At 42.0% G+C, this 20,082-nt stretch overlaps 1 protein-coding gene across 13 annotated transcripts in view; it reads right to left on the bottom strand.

The window, feature by feature from the left end:
• Positions 1-625: 625 nt before the first annotated feature.
• The window catches only part of LOC125745500 (caM kinase-like vesicle-associated protein), a 28,807-nt gene continuing 9,350 nt past the window's right edge, over positions 626-20,082 (bottom strand). For 2 of the 13 annotated variants that reach the window (XM_049018427.1, XM_049018426.1), the window contains exons 2-11: positions 12,769-12,875; positions 11,353-11,484; positions 10,800-10,874; positions 9,452-9,590; positions 6,994-7,114; positions 6,288-6,363; positions 5,998-6,134; positions 5,287-5,365; positions 4,703-4,790; positions 626-3,574 (exon numbers count right to left, since the gene is read on the bottom strand). In XM_049018427.1, the coding sequence (XP_048874384.1) occupies positions 2,546-3,574; positions 4,703-4,790; positions 5,287-5,365; positions 5,998-6,134; positions 6,288-6,363; positions 6,994-7,114; positions 9,452-9,590; positions 10,800-10,874; positions 11,353-11,484; positions 12,769-12,863 (1,971 nt within the window). In that variant the 5' untranslated portion in view covers positions 12,864-12,875 and the 3' untranslated portion in view covers positions 626-2,545. Of the gene's footprint in view, positions 3,575-4,702; positions 4,791-5,286; positions 5,366-5,997; positions 6,135-6,287; positions 6,364-6,993; positions 7,115-9,451; positions 9,591-10,799; positions 10,875-11,352; positions 11,485-11,986; positions 11,995-12,032; positions 12,041-12,078; positions 12,087-12,170; positions 12,179-12,262; positions 12,271-12,354; positions 12,363-12,400; positions 12,409-12,584; positions 12,593-12,630; positions 12,639-12,676; positions 12,685-12,768; positions 12,876-17,068; positions 17,157-20,082 lie in introns of those variants that run through there. The other 11 variants (XM_049018425.1, XM_049018429.1, XM_049018430.1 and 8 more) reach the window with 11 other exon arrangements.

Below are 20,082 nucleotides of genomic sequence, written 5' to 3'. Positions count from 1 at the left end.
GAGAATCTTACACTGCATTCTGAGATGAAGAGCTACAGCAACCTTATTCCATTCAATCCATCATCTCCTAACGGGAATCGATTGAAAGCAACCCAGACAGTATCAAAAGCATCCTTCACCTTCGGGGAATTGATGTGTTTTCGCTACTTTTAAATGCTATGTGCTGGTTTACTAACCACCGAAAGTGAAGATATTCTGTCCTTTTTGTATTAAACATGGATGGCACAAGAAAGTAACACCACATAAACATTAACAGATTCACACAACACCTCCACAATGTTACATTTTGGACACCAGTCAACATTGTACATCATCACAAAGAAAATGGGTCATTACAAACAGAATTAGGGATTTAAAACAATCTTTTTAATTAAATATGAATAGAGTTATAACAGCATCTTTTAATTTTCAGAACCATAATAATAAATAATAAAAGACATATATAATTAAATAAAAAATTGGCAAAGGTGTCCAGGTGTCTTGTTTTATTAAGGGACTCCAGTGTTAGATAGAGAATAACAATAGCAATAATTTTGCTGAAATACTGGACTTCGGAGTATAAACCTTCCAGCTGTTTTTTCTTAATATTGTATATAGGAGTAATAAATGATCAGAGGTGTAAAGTTCAGGTCCAGAAAGTACAAATCCAGGCCAAGGTTTTGTTTCAACCAGCCAGCTGAGCACTCCGTGATTGTGACTCTTTATACTCACCTGGTTGGTTGAGTATAATCCATGGTCTGGATTTGTACTTTCTGGACCTGAACTTTACACCTCTATAAATTATCATAGAATAAAGAATGTGGCTTGGATGTAATACAATGAGAAAGTTGATCCACACTTGTGAGTATTGATCGTTAGCGTGAGACTCATGAAAAGTGAACACCTACGTGTTCGAATATAATGTCAAAATGCACGGCAGGCAGCTGGGAGACTCACGGACCATCTGCTGTCTGCGAGCCGGAGCACCTGCACTAGACGAGTTAACCGCACTCAGATGGCGGCAATTAGGCTGCCTTTTAAACAGGCCTCTGGAGACCCACGGTGGAGAGGAGGAAACACAGGGGCGTTGATCAGCTCCTTTTCGCTTCGTGGTGCCTGTAGCGACCCCCTCCCTCGTTCGTTCCCTGAGACGTGGGTAATGACTATGTTTTGAGTCCGTAAATGAGACTGGGTTCTTGCCTCAAAGCGGTTCTGCGTTTTTGTGTAGGTGTCTGTTACGACATGGACAGCTGTAGAAGCTCAGAGGACAGGGCCCTATATATTCTTACCCCAGCATGAAATGTCATGTCAAATGGATTAATCCAATACCCTTATTTTGGCTTTGGTTATATTGTCACTCTATGTCTCTCCAGTGCAAAGGGATTCCATTTTTTCTGCTGGCTGACATTTCCAGTAATGCTCATTGACGAAATTCACAATCATTCTACACAAAAGCGAACGGTCTTGCTTAGTGCTTTTCCGGCGTGGACTGAGTTTTCATTGTACGCACATACATACAGCACACATGATAACGCAAAACAGCTTTCGTTTGACTTTTATTGAAATGATTACAGAGTGCGAACAAAACTCATGAAATCATGAATGTGTCCTTGAAAATAACTGCAGCCACAACCATAATACTAAAAACAAAAAAGTAAATGAATCTGAAAAAAATAAAAGGATAAAACGCATTTGACAACTGAGTAATAGGTGCAAAGGTCAACGAGAAGGTCAGTAATAGGAGGAGGTCAGTATTCGTACAGGGACCTGAGCATGCGCTAGTGTTTTCCCGCCATATTTTCATTTAGCAATTTTTATATACACAGATTATGTAAGCGGGAAACTTGGAAATAATATATTACTATGAAAGTCTGTTTTATGTATTTTCATATTTCCTTTTTAAAATATGTCTCTATATTAAGGTTTACCTGTCTGTAATTGACAGCCTGCTGCTTGTACTAGTTGATATGTTTTCTCAAAGCTGTTTTCAGATCTTCCCCGAATACAGGACGACACGCTGAGCTCTCGGTGTCTTAATGCAGGCAGCTGCCGTGGAAAGTATATTCTTCACACCGGTGCATGACGACACCATCTTAAAGTCTCCGATGCAAAAAATAATTTGTATGTATCTGTACATTTTGTGTGTGTGCATTTGTTTTTTTTTGTGTGCATGTTTCACGTGCTTTGTTCGCCAGTGTCTTGTGTGCTTAAATGTGTTTTATGTACATGGGTCACTTAGTACGGTCTCTGTCCACCATAGATGTTCTTGGTGGCTGGCTAGGCCAGGGGTAGGCAACCGAGATTCTGGAGGGCCAGTATCCAGCAGGTGTTCTATCCTACCTTATGAGTTACTATCTGCCCGAGATCTGCCACGGTTCCACCAGGTAGGATGGAGAACCTGCTGAACACTGGCACTCCAAACCATTGGGGATTACTTTGGGGTGGGGTTGCGAGGGTTGAGGGGGTGTCTGAGGGATGGGGGGGGGGTTTGAAGGCTTTGATGAGAGGCCAAGAATAGTGAGGGAGTAGTTTGGCCCTCTGTATATAGCTGAAATGGGGGGGGCGACTAGGTGCCTCTCTTGGGGGGCTCAGCAATGTGATCCAGTAGGGAGGGGAGGTCCTCCTCCATTTTTTCGAACACCGCTGCCATGTGCTTCTCGATCTGCTCGATGGCGCTGTCCATCTGCCAGTCGCTGCTTCTTCCCTCTGCCTTCCCGAAATCGAGAGACGTAGCACCACTGGGACAGGGGGAGCAGCGAAGGCCCGGGCTTGGCATCTCACCCTGTTTCTGACCTGACGCACCATTATTGTTCCCAAGTCCTGGAGAACCTGCTAACGTGCAGGAATTCTCACCTTTTCTGGTGCTCATGCTCAGTTTAAGGTCCCCTCCATCTTCACCAGCATTGCTGCTTGTTTGTTTCAGATCTTCCGACCTGTTCAGCGAAATTCCTGTCATGGCCCCAGGAAGCTGAGACTGGCACCTGGTTCCTGTAGACACATCTGGCATCTTCTTGTCTGCCAGCGATGGTATCTTCTGAACTGCTGTTGGAGTCACTGTCATTGCAGTAGGCCCTGAACAATCATTCAATTGTGGAGAGATCACTGGCTCCCTCTTTTGGCAGTTCTGGGTCACTGCACCGCATGAATCCTTCATGCCCTCGCTGTTGTAGGTCTTCTGATAGGCACTGGATGCTCTGTCATCTGACATCATCGCTTCTCCTGTCCCTGTCACAGTTTCCTTCTTCCCCCCAGCACTGTTCGTGTCTGTACCTTCACCCATTGATTTCAGCAAGGCCTGTGGTTTCGCTGAGCCGATTTCTCCTGCACCACCACCTCTTGTACCTCCACGGCATGTGTCTCCTCTTACCTTTTCCACATCCCCATTTTCACCTCCCCCCTCTTTTTCGCCGATGGCTTTGTTTTCAGCCTGCCCTCCTTTGGAAAGTTCCACAGTGCTCCCCGAAGCCACCTCCTCCACGTCCCCCTTCCCTCCAGCTTCATCCCCAACCTCTGCTCCAACGTCTTCATCGCCTGGCCCTCCGCTGGACTCCATGGAGCGGAGCCGCTGCATGAAGGTGGTGACGCGAATCGCTTTCTGCATGAGAGGAAAAGAGGTGAGAGAAAGGGGATGTTTCAAAGTCAGAGAACAACGTCTACACCTCAGAGACAATGAATCTGTCGGGGCTGATTTGTACAGTGCTGTGCATGTGAGGGTCTGTTTTGTCAGGTGAGCTTTTAGTTACTTATGTCTGTTTAAACTGGTAAATATTATTAGAAGTGCAATAATGTCACAAGATAAAAATTACAATTCTTCAAATTAATTTCCCACTACTATTCAGTTGCAGTTTGAATATGCTGATGGAAAATAACAGAAAGTGCACCATGTTATTTGCTTAGAGACTTTTTAACCAAAGCAAAATGCAATTGAGAAAACGGGGTCCGACAGCCCCCAGAGTAACTGAGAATCGTTCGGAAGCTCAAAGGTGAAATCCCGTTGCCAATTTATAATCCCAGGCACACTAGTTTGTGTTAGTGGTTAATATTATTCATTTTGGAAAAAATGTGCGATCTGACTCTGCTTCGTACGTTAAAGCAGGAAAATTGGCATTTCATCTTTTCAGTAGTAGAGGCTCTGAATTGCTATTTAAGGTCACATTAAAGCAAATCTACCGTGAGTCAGATATGTGGATCAGACTGACAGGCTGCTCCATGCTTACTGTATCTTCGCAGTCAACAGCGTGTGCTCTATACAAAGAAACCCTCACCTGATGTGCCCTTTAGAAACACTCCTCTATGATTGATGATTTGCAGTATTTTATAAAGGCATAACGCCTTCCTTTTTTAAACTGGCATGACATTTTCTGGGTCTTTTCCCATCTGAAATATAAAAATGCTATAAATTAGCATTTTTTTTTTTTACACAGTATCTTTTCTTCTCTCTGCTTTTTGCAGTTCACCTGGGGGTGTGAATCCCAGTGCCGTGGTATATGTTGTGTCCTTGTTCTTCCCGTCTTGCATGGTTACAAAGACATGTAGTTAAGTTAATTGGTGTCCCTATATTGACTATTGCGTGTGTCTGTCCCCTGTGATAGACTGGAATCCCATCCTGGGTGCATTGCTGGGATAGCAACACACCCAGGCCTGCAACCATAACCAAGATAAGTGGCTGAAAGAAGGATGAAGCATCTGCCATCATCGCAGTTGTTAAGTTCGTAGTGTTTACCCTCCATTTGGCTTTGGCAAAGTTTTTCTTGAACTGGGCGCAAACTCCGTCTTTCAGATTTTTTTCCGAAGCCCCTTGGCCTGCGATCCTGAAACACACACATATTTTTAGATTGATCCCCTCAAGAACTTACTAGAACCTAGTATAATGATTTGAGTATGACCAAAATGGCAACTGAACTTCCAACTTTTGAAAGTATTTTTCAATCACTCTATTGTGAGTTATTTTTAAGAACTTACAGTCAAAATATTTATATGAAATACCAGAAAATATGACACACAAACCATAATCTAGTTCTTTGAAGTAGTTCCATTGTGTTTGTATGAGGTTTCTCCCACTGGCGAGCCACATCAGAATGCATCACGAAGGATTTCTTTTTACTATTTTCCTTTATTGCATCGCAGTCCGTGACAAACGATGCAGGGTTCAGTCCTTCTCTACATCAATCATCGTCAGAGCCAGAGATCATATTCAGTTAATCCGGTTAGCCGTCATGTTCTGTATCTGTCTAAAAGCTATGTGATAATACCGCTGACGAGAGTGGAAAATAGCATGTGTGTTAGCATTACATCAGGGGAGCTCACCAGTCATGAGTCAAAGCATTCTGCGCCGTGACTCTCAGCATGGGGTCCACCTCCATCAACTTGCACACAAGTTCTTTTGCTGTGAGAAAACAAACTCAAATTAAGCTTTTGTGGTTTATTACTGTTGGTGCGAGAAAAATTAGGTCACAGGAACAGGAACGTATACAATTTTTTGTATTGCTATCGTAGCTTGTGTTCACATAAGTTTTTTGCGTGTCTAAAATCAATAAAGAACTGGTCACAAGTCATGCTTTGAGAAAATCAATCCAGTACCTTGATGAATGATGCTCCTTTCAAATGTTCCTCTGTTTCAAGCAGCCAGACAAGTAAAATAAACCTTGCTACCTAAAGGTGTCCAGCCAGGATTGACTCTTTCATGTCTGTCATTTTAAGCCCGTGGTATAATATTGCTGTGTTTTATTCTTGAAACTACTGAATTTATTTCTGTCATTGTTTTGTATCCATATCTACTCAATGCAAATAATTACACAGAACACGAAACAGACAGCAATAAATCTGAGAGTGATGCATAATTCAATAGATGTTCATTTTAGAATAGTACCAAAAATGCATATATTTTAATTGCTATTTTAATAGAATATATTACTAACCAAAATATGCATTCAAATATAGTTAAAATATTTTTTAGTTTTTACGTTCAACACCTCTCTGTGTCAATCTGTGTGTTTTCAGCACTGACTGACCGCCTACCTGCAGGAGATATGTCATCCCAGTAGGGGGAGTCAAACTCAAACTCTCCAGCCACGATACGACAGAAGAGTATGCGGTTGTGCTGATCAGTGTCGTCTTCCTCGGTTTCATCGTAGAATGGAGGATTTCCAGACAAGCTGATGGATGAGTGGTTTTTAGAAATCAGTCACAAACAGCACTTCACGTAGGCGAAGGCATGAAACACAACGATATAGCTATCAGTGACATTTTACGTCTGTGTGATACTGGGGAATGTACTGACAATCTTCTTCTACCTGGTGGGCACTCACAGTATGAACATGATGACACCAACAGCCCAGCAGTCAATTGGGCAACCATACCGGCGCCGGGCCACAACTTCGGGTGCTGAGAGGAGAAAGCGTGACAAAGGTTATCAGAATCAGAATCAGAATTCACTTTATTAGCCATGTACAACTGTATGTACCAGCGATTCGTTTTGGGAGTATTGATTCTTACGTTAATAGATTACGTAGAAGAACAAAGACCATAAGAAAAATACATAAGTAGAATTAAAATGATAGAATAAAGGAATAAAATAGAGCAGAGCAGTGCAAGCTGTCCAATATACTAACAATAATTATAAAGACAACAGAAGGAACAGAGGCATATTGGATATTGGAATGTAAAAGTATGAAAATATATGATGTCCAGTAGATGTACAAAGATGCATGCAAGGTAGTGGGGGAGTAAGAGAGGCAGGAACTGTGTCAGCGGGGGTCAGGGGGGGCTTGTTAATGAGTTCAACTGCTGAAGGGAAGAAGTTGTTTTGTAGCGTGTGGTTCTGGGTTTGATAGAGAGTCTCTTGCTGGAGGGTAATCTTTTGAGCAGGACATGAAGGATACCAAAGTATGTGTACATCGTGTTCATGTAGATCTGCTGGCCGAGTTGTAATAACGAGATGAAGGTTGGACTGACTGGCATCTCTTGCATATAGGCAGGCTGATAGGTGGACAGACAAAAGAGAGGAAGACTTACCCAAGTACTCAGGAGTACCACACGGCTCTGTGATGCCGTTATTTTCAAACCTCGACAAGTAGAAGTCGCGGAGTACCACTTTGTTGTGGTTATTTTCTGTGTAATATATAAGATTCTCCAGCTGAAAACACAAGAAAATATATAAAAATATATATATATAACATCCATCCATCGTCTGCATCCACTTGCATGGTCGTGGGGGTCCGGATCCTGTGCTATGGGCTCAAGACAGGGAATAATCCAGGATGGGGCGCCGACCCATTGCAGGGGACACACGCATGCATTCACATCTTTGGGCAACTCCAATCTACCTTAGTATTTTTTCTAGGACAGTGGGGGAAAATCAGAGAACCCAGAAGAAACCCCACTACGAGACTGCGAGAAGTCCACATACATGGAGCCATGGTTGGGATTCGAACCCTTGTCCAAGAGGCTACAATGCTTTCCCTTGTAGTAAAATCCCTCTTTATAAGCCCTGATTTATAGGGGTAGGCCTCACATAAAACATATATAGGGAATATGAGAAACTGTACCATTACTCAGCTGTCACTATAAATCAGGGTTTATAAAGAGGGATTATGGTCTATTTAAGCATCTATCCTGTAACATGTGCATGTAAAAATCTTAAAAGCACTACATATGAGGAGGATTAAATCTCGAAAGGTGGCTTCAACATCACGGAGAAAACTAAATTAAGTTTCCAAACCACCAGCTGTCAGACGTATTCTAAGGGGGTATCTTGATGGTTGTTGCTTTCGCATGAATTTATTGGAAAAGTGAGCAAATCGTATGAGAGGGATCAGTATGTCTCTGAAGTGGAGGCTGGTGAACGGGCTGCTCTCCATCGCCTTCACGAGCCTACTAACCCGGGACCAGAGGCGAATCCGCTTCCGCGAGTGAGAAAGCGCGGCTTTCCGGCCTTTTATCCCAATTAAAGGTGTATCCTTGTTTTTTTCCTCCCTTTGAAAATAATTTAGCGAAAAAACCTAGAAACTTTATTTCTGAGCGTTTGTGCGGAACTTGCGTTTAGTATACTGCCAACTGTCGGGAAACAATTATGCATAATTGTGTTAATATGATAATTCTTCAGATTATAAATAACAAGTATATTACATTTCCCATCTGAATAATCAGCTACCCAACAGCTGCCGTTGCATTCTTGGTGGAGAGCTTTTCAGTTTTCCGAAGTCTTACTCAGAGGAAACAAGGGAATGCATCCAGACAACAAATAATTACATAATAATTACGTAATTACATACAAGGGCGTAGGTTTTATTATAACATTGGGAAATGGGGGCATTACCGTCATAACCTGTGAAAATTATGGAAAATTCTATAGTTTTTAAAGGGACAAATTAACAAAGAACCCCCCCCCCCCCCCCACCACCACCACCACCACCACCAAAGATCTGACACTTATATAAGAGGAAAAGGGTGAATTGGGAAAATACATAAGCCTTCTGCTAGGGACAGCCATAAATTATGGAGGCTGCTTTTCCTGTGATGATCAATTCTGTTACTTTGACAGACATCCCACCTCCCCTGGAACTTTTGGGAGTCTCCCGCAATTTGTCAGCAGCTTCCTAACACCTGCAAATTATGTGCAATATCCTAGAAATATATCCACAGAGGAAGAAGAATGATGTCACGAAGGGGCGTGGCTACAGGTGGGCAAGGTGGGACTGCCTGCTCAGCCAACTGATATCCCAACCCCTAGCTGGCAAATTTTCATATTGACGAGCACATTTTTCACATAGACACTGTATATCAGTATGTGACATATTCTGAATATTGTATTGTCACTAACAGTAAACTGTCTATATGAAAATAAATGTTCAAAGCCCCAGAACTGATCATTTCAATTGTGAAAATAACCATAATCACAATGTCAGTGATCGCAATGTGAGTGAATGCATCAAAGATTGACTACTTTATTTAATGCCCAGCGTAGCTGTTGACCAGCGAATGTGATAGCGTGCTGATACTGGTAACAAATGCAACATTTTTTGCATTTTATTTACTGGTGGACAGTTTTATCCAAAGCAACTTACATATTTTTTTGTGAAAGCAGGGTTAGACTGCCCCTGGCATGTTTGGGGGTTAGGGGCCTTCCTCAAGGGCCCAACAGCAAAACCTCTGCAGACCCAGGGATTAGAACCGGTGACCTTCTGATCACAACCAGGTAATCTAATGTTCACCTCCAGGCATAATCTCAACACACATGCATGCCGATAGTTAACTACTTTTATAGACAGTATGTTAAGCTAAAGGGGTCTTTACTTCCATGTGTAGTTTTGTTTTAAATGTGGCCTGCACAGGCCACAAAGTGGCTGTGTTTGTCACCAACGTCCTGTACGATGTGACGAAGTCGGACGCACAGGCACCATCTGGACACCCAGCACGTCCAAACTCAGCAGGCACCAGTCCTTCTAGCTAAGCTGAAGTGGTTCCAGCTCACCTTCAGGTTCCTGTGGACGATGCTGAGTGAGTGTAGGTAGGCCACAGCCTCCAGCACCTGCCGGATGACACAGGAGGCGTCCCTCTCCGTGTAGTTTCCCTGGTCCAGAATCCAGTCAAACACGTCGCCCCCTGTAGCCCTGGAGTAGCCACACAAAGTCAGGTCAAGTGGGAATTATCATCATACCATCCATATACAGGTGTACAGTGGCATGCAGTAGCGTCCTCACAGGAGCACGATGCCACACACTACAGTAGGGATGGGGGGAGAGTTAAAGTGCAAAATGGGGCAAAAACAGGGCGGCTAGTTACAAGGGTTTATATACAGAAGGCGATATGTAGGTATGTAAACAAGAAGTAAGACAGTAACAGCATAACAGGGTGGAATAATCTAAAAACTAACAAGATTTTTATTACAATGCAAGTTGCTTGGAGCACTAAAGTATACTGAAGCGAACTGTTACTGAATGGGGCTACCATTTACTGTCAGTGGCTGTCTACTGTAACACAATGGAATCCAGTAAAATAACTGATAAGAAGTGGATTAAAGAAGTAACTGATTGACATGGCATGGTAATCCCACCCACTGCGGCCTCTTTACTCTACTGCCACTGAAGCAGGTTAACACCTGCGTGATATCATATTTCCAGGGACCTCTACTTTATCCATGCAGTGGGTTCCTACTCCATGAGAGTAATGAATGGCCTTTTTCATATATGTGTTGATGCTGATGAATTGGTGTGGGTATTTTTAGCTCAGGTCAAGTCAGCTAAAAAAAAAAAAAAAAAAAAAAAAAAAAAGAGAACGGAAGAGAAAATTTGCACGGCAAATGGCAAAGAAAACTATGCAGGGATGAAATTGGGGCAAATACAATGCAAGCCGAAACACAAATACACCTCATCTGTTAGCAGACCCACCTGGCTAACATGCTAATGTGCCATTTCCTGCACAAGACAGACCTATGAAGCCCTCAGACTAATTAACTGAAGGAGTTTAATAACATCCATCCTTTTCCTGGTGGGGCTTTAATTAACAACACATTGTTTGCTCACATTATTAGGTCTAGTAGTAATGAAAAATGAGCATAACCCCTGTTTGAGTTTCTGAAGAGAAAAATAATACATAGATAGATAGATAGATAGATAGATAGATAGATAGATAGATAGATAGATAGATAGATTGATAGATAGATAGATAGATAGATAGATAGATAGATAGATAGATAGATAGATAGATAGATAGATAGATAGATAGATCTTTGTATGTGATCCGTAAAGGGATCAATAAAGTATAATATTATCTTATTTTATCTTATCTTATCTGTGAATAAAAATATTATGAAAACTCACAGCTCCTGGATAATGAAGTATTCCTTCCTGGTCTCAAATGTATCAATCAGCTGTAGTATATTAGGGTGCCTCACCCTGAAAATAGGTTTATAGTAAAAGAAACGTTTAATAAGAGCAACACATTTCATATGCACAGCCCAGTCACATGATATATACCCCAGTATTAATGGAAGCAAGCTAAGAAATGGGGAAAAAGGGGCTTATACACTAAAAATCTGATTTTCACATATTTATATATATGTGTGTGTGTGTTTGTGTATATATATATATATATATATATATATATATATATATATATAATACAATATACAAGTACTAGAGAGACAATATACAGTATACAATATACAAGTGCTAGGGAGAAAGCAAGAAGTATTAATGAACTAATAGTGAAACTTTATACTTAGTAGAAAACTTGGATAATACTATAATACTACTGCAATACTACAAACATGAGTACTTCTCAAAGTGCTACAAGTTGTACCGCTGAAAGTATAGCTGCAGTCAGAGGTACAAGCTTTCCTTTAATGGCCATTTTCAGACTGTCGCCTCTTACATGTTCAGAATCATGATCTCATTCTTAGCTGCTTTGCGCACTTTCCTCCCATCTTTCTTGAGGAATTTCTTGCAGAAGAAGACCTTGCCGGAAAGCCGCTCCTTTGCCACGCAGAGCTCACAAAACTCTTTCCTACAGAGGGATCGAGACGAGACACGTCGGGAAACTTCTGAAGGAGGGGATTTTGGCAGAGACCAGGTAGCAAGTTGAGCAGGAAAATTGTTTTTTAAAGACTATATATAAACTTGTGTTTCAAAGAGAAATGATTTGTGGGCTTGGAAATAGACCATGAGTGAACACCTAGTGAATTTAAATATGTTAAATAAAAACATTCTACATCCAGCTTTGCATTGGTACTCTGGCACGTATGGTGCTAAACCAGTACAATTTTGGTTAAGCAGTTGGCCTGCTGGCGACAAACATTTCATAATTAGTAGATATATGTCAGCTGGTCTACATTGTTAGCGCATATTCAACAGGCAACTTTGACAGGCAACAGCATATTCAACGCTGGGATACTGAAAGTGTGACTAATTGAACTGAAACTGAGTGTGTGTCTGTTTGGGTATTGCTCTGATGGAAACTCACATCCTGAGCGTGTGCCTGCTTTGGTATTGCTCTGATGGATACTCACACCCTGAGCGTGTGTCTGTTTGGGTATTGCTCTGATGGACACTCACACCCTGAGCGTGTGCCTGCTTTGGTATTGCTCTGATGGATACTCACACCCTGAGCGTGTGTCTGCTTTGGTATTGCTCTGATGGATACTCACACCCTGAGTGTGTGTCTGCTTTGGTATTGCTCTGATGGATACTCACACCCTGAGCGTGTGCCTGCTTGGGTATTGCTCTGATAGATACTCACACCCTGAGTGTGTGTCTGCTTTGGTATTGCTCTGATGGATACTCACACCCTGAGCGTGTGTCTGCTTTGGTATTGCTCTGATGGATACTCACACCCTGAGTGTGTGCATGCTTTGGTATTGCTCTGATGGATACTCACACCCTGAGCGTGTGTCTGCTTTGGTATTGCTCTGATGGAAATTCACACCCTGAGCGTGTGCCTGCTTGAGTATTGCTCTGATGGACACTCACATCCTGAGTGTGTGTCTGCTTTGGTATTGCTCTGATGGATACTCACACCCTGAGTGTGTGTCTGCTTTGGTATTGCTCTGATGGATACTCCCACCCTGAGCATGTGTCTGCTTGGGTATTGCTCTGATGGATACTCACACCCTGAGCGTGTGCCTGCTTGAGTATTGCTCTGATGGATACTCACACCCTGAGCGTGTGTCTGCTTTGGTATTGCTCTGATGGATACTCACACCCTGAGCGTGTGCCTGCTTTGGTTATGCTCTGATGGATACTCACATCCTGAGCGTGTGCCTGCTTTGGTATTGCTCTGATGGATACTCACACCCTGAGCGTGTGTCCAATCTCATATTTTTCTGTTACGTCTGATAGACTGATGCAGTTCCGTCTCTCCCAGAGGGTGAGGCACCCAAATGCCATGATGACGTACACCTACACAAATCGACAGATAAACAGATACAATCCCAAATCAGACATGTCGTTTCTCCATACATTTCATAATGCGGGGCTATACCAGAGAATCAGTTAACCATCATAAAATGTAGACAGAAATAGATGATCTTTAAATGCTGAACCTATTCAGGCCATCAATTGGTAATTATTACAACAACATCATAATATAGGCTACATGTAGAAAATTCAGCAGTAGGTGGAATGGAAGAGCTCATTGTGTGATGCATATTCTGTGGAATTTGTGGGACCCCCGTCCTGGCCGTAATCCCACCCCAGCCTGTCGGAGGCATATGCCCATATGCTAGAGGAACAAATGCAGAGGTCACGTAAAGCAGAATTACAGACAAAAAGCTGTTCAAATTTACAGGAGTCTTCAAGAAAGGATTTATCTACAGGCATGATTGTCAAGAACAAATAGTGTGGCCTATCATGTTATATAGAATTTTAGCTTTCAGTGTGCCTCATTTGTGCCAGTTGCGAAAATGTGGCAAGCAGACAGACCGGCTCAGGCCAAAATGAAGGGTTAGAGAATCCATTAAACATACAACCAAATACCATTCAGGGTTAGTGGTGAAAACGGCGTTTCTAATTTTCTATTCAAATGTTCTGTTTATGTTGATGTTCTGATGAATCAGTCACAAAATTCTCAGCAAATGTCTATTACTTCAGTGATTCATATACAGTATCTGTTGTTTATACTCATAAAAATATGAACCCAGCTTCTGTCTAAAAAGCTGTTGTACTGGCATGTCCCAGACTGCACCTTGACTCCGTCTCCATTACAAGAGGCAGGGGGCTGGGTGCATGGAGCCCCATTTTGGGACTGATGCACATCCAAAAGAAGGTGTGCAGTGGAGTATGTGGGGCTGAATATACCAATATATAAAGATATACACAGATATGCGCAGATATGTGCAGATATGCGCAGATATGCACAGATATGCACAGATATGCACAGATATGCACATTCCAGAACCTGCAGGCACACTTCCTATCACAGCACTGTAGTGGAGAAGCGATTAAAAAAAATGGATGGATATTACACTTCCAGTCACAGAAATATGTAAAATATGTGGACCTAAAAATTGAATCAAGAGAATAGGCATACCAGAGCTACAGGAGTCCACCATGCAAGATCGTAACCAGTAACAGCAGTATCAGTGTGAAAGCTGATCACTAAATTAGGCGAGCAATGTAGGGTGGTCTTCCCACTGTTGTCTATCCTACCCATGATGCACCACTTGCATTTGTATATATATTGTTTGTTTGCAGAGGTGTCATATGTAATTTATTATTTATTGTCAACTGCTGAATTTATAGCATCGTAGTTTTTGCCTCTGTGGTCTGAAATAAGCCTGTATTTCATTTTATTATGTGCAAATAAGTCTTTACTCTGCGCTTTATTTGGGTGCGTTAATTAGGTTTGTGGTGCTTGTTTTATTCACCATTTTCAGTCACGCATTCTTGCCTTATTCCTTTAGTGTGCCGTTAAACAGCCAAATATAGCTAAAAGGATTTGGAGGTGACTTCTGTTTACCTATTATCAAGAATTATCAGGAACTTACAACACTTCAGGCCATGTGCTGCCTTTTAAATCTTTCCAAAAGTCCCAATTATCGAGACTGTAGTAAAACAAAAAAGCATATAAATAACTATAATATGCGTTACTTTCCTTGCAGTCAAGCCTCTGCCAGGTTTTGAAGTTCCATCTTCCAGTAGCTATGCTATACATCCTCCCCATCTCCTCACAATGTGCCCAAAAAGCCAGACCATAGATCTGATGTAGACACTTCCTGAGTGTTTGAACTTTCAGTCTGTAAAAGTTTCTGACAGGATGACTCAAACGTAATAGGATCAGAATCTTCTATATCTTTTTTTCTGGTTTCTATACCACGTCACCAAAAACTGACCCAAAAAAGATGGCCTCTCTGTAATTATAATGCAACCTTAAGCATTTCTCTAAGATATTTTTTAAATACTGAGAGAATGCTAATATAACATTTTAAAGGGAGCAAAACACATCCTACGTAGGGAAATGAAGAAAGTCCAAATCATGCATAAGCAAGTTTAGCATAACCCAAAGATGCTGAAATCCCCAGAGAATCCTCATTTCTTCTGAAAGTCTCCTATCTCACTCATCAAGGTGCACAACTGATCATATACTTCTTGTGAGGGATCCCACTGTTTGTCAGAAATCTCTTTTCATGTAGCATTGCTTCACCATGTTCTATAACAGCCAGCTTTGGGTCACCTATATTCAGTTCTGCCTTAGATAAGTCATTGTCACAGGGGGGCAGCTTGACCTTGAAAGAATAAAACTAATTCTCTTCTGAATACACTAGAGGTTTGCAGGCAGGTGGTACTTTAGGGCGTGCTCACACTTGGCCCGGTTGCATTGTACCATGCCTGAGCACAATTGTGCCCCCCCCTGCCATTCCCCCACTGGTCTGTGCTCACATTGCACGTAACGTTCTGGGCCCAAGCACACTTTTATTATCACCATGCGACTTTTTGTATTGAAGATTTGGGGCTTATTTGGGCGGGTGTCCGAATTCAGGAGCTGCATCCTTCTAATGTCGCATTAGACAGAATGAGTGACAGCGATGTGACAAGGCCGTCCCATTTCAAAGCTCAAAGGGATTTTTACGCTCATTACCTAAAGCCCAGTAAATGTTTGTTACTACGCTATCTGTAATGTACTGCCTACCCTATCTGTTCCTTTTGAGTCAGTTTCATGTATAGTCTACATATATGCATGCGTGTGCCAATCGCATCATTGAAGTCATGTATGTGTTGAATGCACTAGACGTGTACCACACCCGAGTATGAAATGTGCCCAAGCGCACCTCTTCAAGCAGATCTGGCGTGGTTTAGCGTACTACGCCTGGGCATGTAACTGAGAAATTACACTAGTCAAATTAATTTTGGGGGTCAAATGTGCTCAGGCACGGTGCAGATGACCTAGTGCAGGGACCCCCAATTCCAGTCTTGAAGGGCCAATCTGCAACACAGATTTCAGATTTCAGATTACCCTGCTCACCTACTAAACAGATGTGAAATCTGCAAACTGTGGTGCAGACTGACCCTCCAGGACCAAAATTGGGGAACCCTGACCTAGTGTAAGTACAGCCTTAGTACATCCTTAGCGGGGGGATTCTGTCATACAAGGTTGTGTCCCTTGGGTTACAGCCATTGGACTTGAGCATGATTTTGCTATAGGGTTACTGCATAAAACTGCATAGGTTGCATGTGAGGAGACAAAGGTCTTTGAAACGCTAACTGTGAAGCTCAACAGAACAAGAATGTGGCAAAGAACATATTTACTTTGACATGGCAATTCCAATGTATTCTTAAGAATTAAAAGTTCATTGCTCTTTGAAAGGGTGTTCTTGCATTATTGGGCTGTTGTATTATCATCGAATCAGTGGCACGATTATATTGTTTATCACAGTTATTTCTGGGGCAATATATCGTTGAACAGTAGTAGCTATTGTGACAGGCCAATCCTCTGCCTTGTGCCCAGTGCATCATGGTATAGACTGCAGGATCACAGTGAGTCTCTACTGAATAAGCAGCTATGCGGTAGATGTTCTTTCTCCTAACCCACCTACACAGTAAAACACAATAGGTAACAGTCTGTTAAAACGTAGGGTAAATTAAAAGTTTGCCAGCACATTTACAAAGATTTGTCATCTTGATTATATATATATATATATATATATATATATATATATATATATATCCCATTGGTCAAACTACATGCATACCGTATTTTCGCTCTACAGTTGGCGATAAGGGTTTTTTATAGAGGTACCATGGCTCCTTAATCCTTGTCACGGCGGATGATTCAGTTCCACAGATGCCTACACATTTCCCCAGATTGTATCACTGCTCTTTTTAAGTTGATTAAGTTGATATTCAAAATGTTCATTTCCATGTTCCATTCCAAAATATTTTCTGTATTGAAGTTCCGGCTTTTTCAGTCATGCTTACTAATTTTTATTTCCCGTCTATTCCAGCAATGAATGTCATTTTGGTCTTTTGTGGATTATTCTAGCTATTACTGGCAATGCAATGGCAATTTAGCCTGATTTCTGAACATTGCATATACAGCATAATCTGTTGTGCTGCACCATGTTTGATCATTCCAGATAATTTGCTGGGATATTCACCTGATCATAAGCCATGACCCTGCACCTTCCAGTTGGTTGTAAGGGGGGGAATGGCACACAAATTACCAACTTTTACCCAATTTTTACCATCACCGCCCCTCCAGGCCCAGCCATTGGTCACTACAAAAGACGTTTGGTAATATAGTTGATGGTTGCTGGAGAGTTCTGTAAAAAAAACACGTCTTGTGTCAAAACAGGTTTGGAGGCTTGGTTTAGCGAAGCCATAAACTCGATTGTTGTTGCTCCACACTGCTGAATATTCCTCAAATCAGATTGTTGCATAATAGAAGCATGTAGTTTCCCTTTTCAGAAAGTGGTCACTTTTAAAGCAACGGGGGATTATGGGAGAACATTATCTTCTTTTGAGTGTTCAAAGTCATATAAGGTGATATTGCAGGGTTCCCCAACTGCACCATAGACATTGGTTTCAATGCTGCCCCCCTCCCCCCCTTTCTTTGCACACAACATCACTGGGTTCCTTTAGCTCTCCTCACAGCTTCTTATATCACTCCTACACTGATGACACACAGCTCTCTCTGCCCACCCCTCTAACACAAGTTTCTTTTCCAGATTGCTGTATGTATCGCTGATACGCCTGCCTGGTCGGGAGACCATCACCTCCAACATAACCTGCAAAAAAATATTCTCCATAACCCAGTCAGCCAGTCACTTCACCGTGAGCTCAGCATCGCACTAAATGGCTTTATGGTAGAATTATTAACAACTGTAGAGAGGGTTGACTTTAAACCCCTGTCTGGTGGAATAAGCTTCTTCAGGATTGCCGAATGCCAGCTGCCTTTCAGAAAGCGAAGCAAATCTCATGTCTTCAGACTGATAAATTCCTGACTGCATCCTACCCGCATCATACTGCAATGCTACTCCTACAGTATTTTCCTTTATGTGGATTGTTATGACCTAGTTTAGGGTTGGATTGTAGCACAATGGAATTATAATAATTATGAACAGTGAACGAACCAAGAAAATAATGGTGCATGGAAAATTTATGTATTTAGTCAACTGACAACTAATACATGCAATACACGTTTAGCTTTTGGGTTTTCGCTACATTATGACATTCAAGTTTTATCGTCACATGTTCAGAGGAACCAAGTCAAATTCTTATGCCACAATTGCAGGGGAGGGGACAGGTGCACGAGTGGGGGGGGGTGACAGCACAAGAATATATATATATATTCTAAAAATATCTAAAAATTTTGAGACTATGATCTACAATAATGCTCTCCATCACTTTGGACCCCCTAGTGTAAATTTCTCACAATACAAAAAAACATCATTAAATGATTCACTTTTCGATTACATATGAACTATCGGGAACGTACTTGGCTGTATGAAGTGCGAACAAGAACCTTGGAAACAGTAAGTTAAAAATATTAGATCAGAGTGAAATTGCACCTTTTCTTCTCTTCCCCTAGCAGCCGTGTTGCAAGGCTACACTTCCTCCCTTACTAATTGAGTGTGTAATGATGGTAAGCAGCCTCTCCACATTCGGCGTTATACGCGAAACACCCAGACAGTGCAGCGGTTGACTGAGAAACAGAGGTGTGAGAGTCAAACAGGTCATATGGTGGAGCTTTAATGTACTAGAGCTGCAGAACGTGCGAATGTAGCGCACAGCCTTTCACACTGCACTTTGTAGTACTGAGGTCCAATGGGACTCTGTAACCATTAGACATGGACCAGACGTCTCACTGCGGGGGGAACTGTGAAGATGGTTTGGTGCAAGACGCGAGTGCCGGAGGCCGGGTGGAAAACCCATGAATTCACATGCTCCTCTGTATGAATGACATAAGAAAGCCTGGTGAGGGGGTGTCACCAAAATGCCTCATAAAGAAAAGCAAAACAAGGCTGCCCCTTCATTCACCCCCTCCTGCCAGTATGGTACCTTCCTCCAAATATCCCACAAGCACAATAAAAAATACTCTCCTATGTGTTCATTATTTTCTTTTGTGAGTCATTATTTTTTCCTCAGCTTCTTTACCCCTTAAAAAACTAAATTGCAATGTATGTGTCATGACCGGCTCATCCAAAACCTCTTGTGGCCACGCCCCCCTCGTTAACCTCTTGTGAATTCCATGTGTTTACCAGCTGTTTAGAATCGTCTTCATTAGTTCTATGTCTTACGTCAGAGTATGTGTCCTTAGTTCTGTCGTTGCATTGTTGTGCTGTGTTCAGTGGTCCTGTCTCGGATGCCCCTTCATGTGCCAATTAAAACCCTTTTTACCCCAGTCCTCATCTCCTTCTCCTGTTCCCCAGTCCGAGCCAAGCAGTACATGACAATATGTCCTATTAAATTCCATGTGTGTGACTAAAAATTGGTTATAAATGGAATCAAATGAAATTAAATGAATTAAAAATGATACAGTGTATATGGCTATTTATTGAGTATTATTTATATGATCAATTTCCCAACATATTGTTTAAGGATTCACACCCTTTGCAGATATATTGTGGTAAAATTTTGCTGCAGACATTTCATATTTAAACTTTGCCCAGTTATGATTAGTCGTTTCCATGTGGCATCTGATATTTCAGTACTTGCTTATCTCCCAATGGAATTCATGCATATGTGTTTTTCATGTTCTCTTTGTGCCCTTGACTGTGCCTTCATATGTGCACATTCGCATATGTGCTGTCGCGTGCCCGTGCTTGAATCTGCTCTCTCCCATTTGTGTTCGCCGTCAAGTAAAAACTAGGTCAGCCGGGCTCCTGGGAGGAAGAGACAGAGAGTGAGATCGATGGAAGTGGAGAGAATCGCACTCCAGATGATCCCAGCTCTCGTCCCTCCCAAACACAAATTTCCCCTGTTTGCCTACAAGTCTGTGAAACATGTAATGTACACAAAACACACCTCTGGAAATGGCTCTTCCCTTTGGAAATCTGTGAGACGATCCTCCATCTTCCATTCGCACAAGCATTATCTCATTGCTTTGTTTCACATACCACATCTTCGTCTTCTTTGAGACGCACACAGTCGAGAGCGAGGCTTGGGGTCT

Source organism: Brienomyrus brachyistius, chromosome 6 (assembly GCF_023856365.1).
Source record: "Brienomyrus brachyistius isolate T26 chromosome 6, BBRACH_0.4, whole genome shotgun sequence".
NCBI lineage: Eukaryota > Metazoa > Chordata > Actinopteri > Osteoglossiformes > Mormyridae > Brienomyrus > Brienomyrus brachyistius.
The sequence above is the reverse complement of the archived record's forward strand: the minus strand, read 5'-3'. Positions and strand labels throughout refer to the sequence as shown.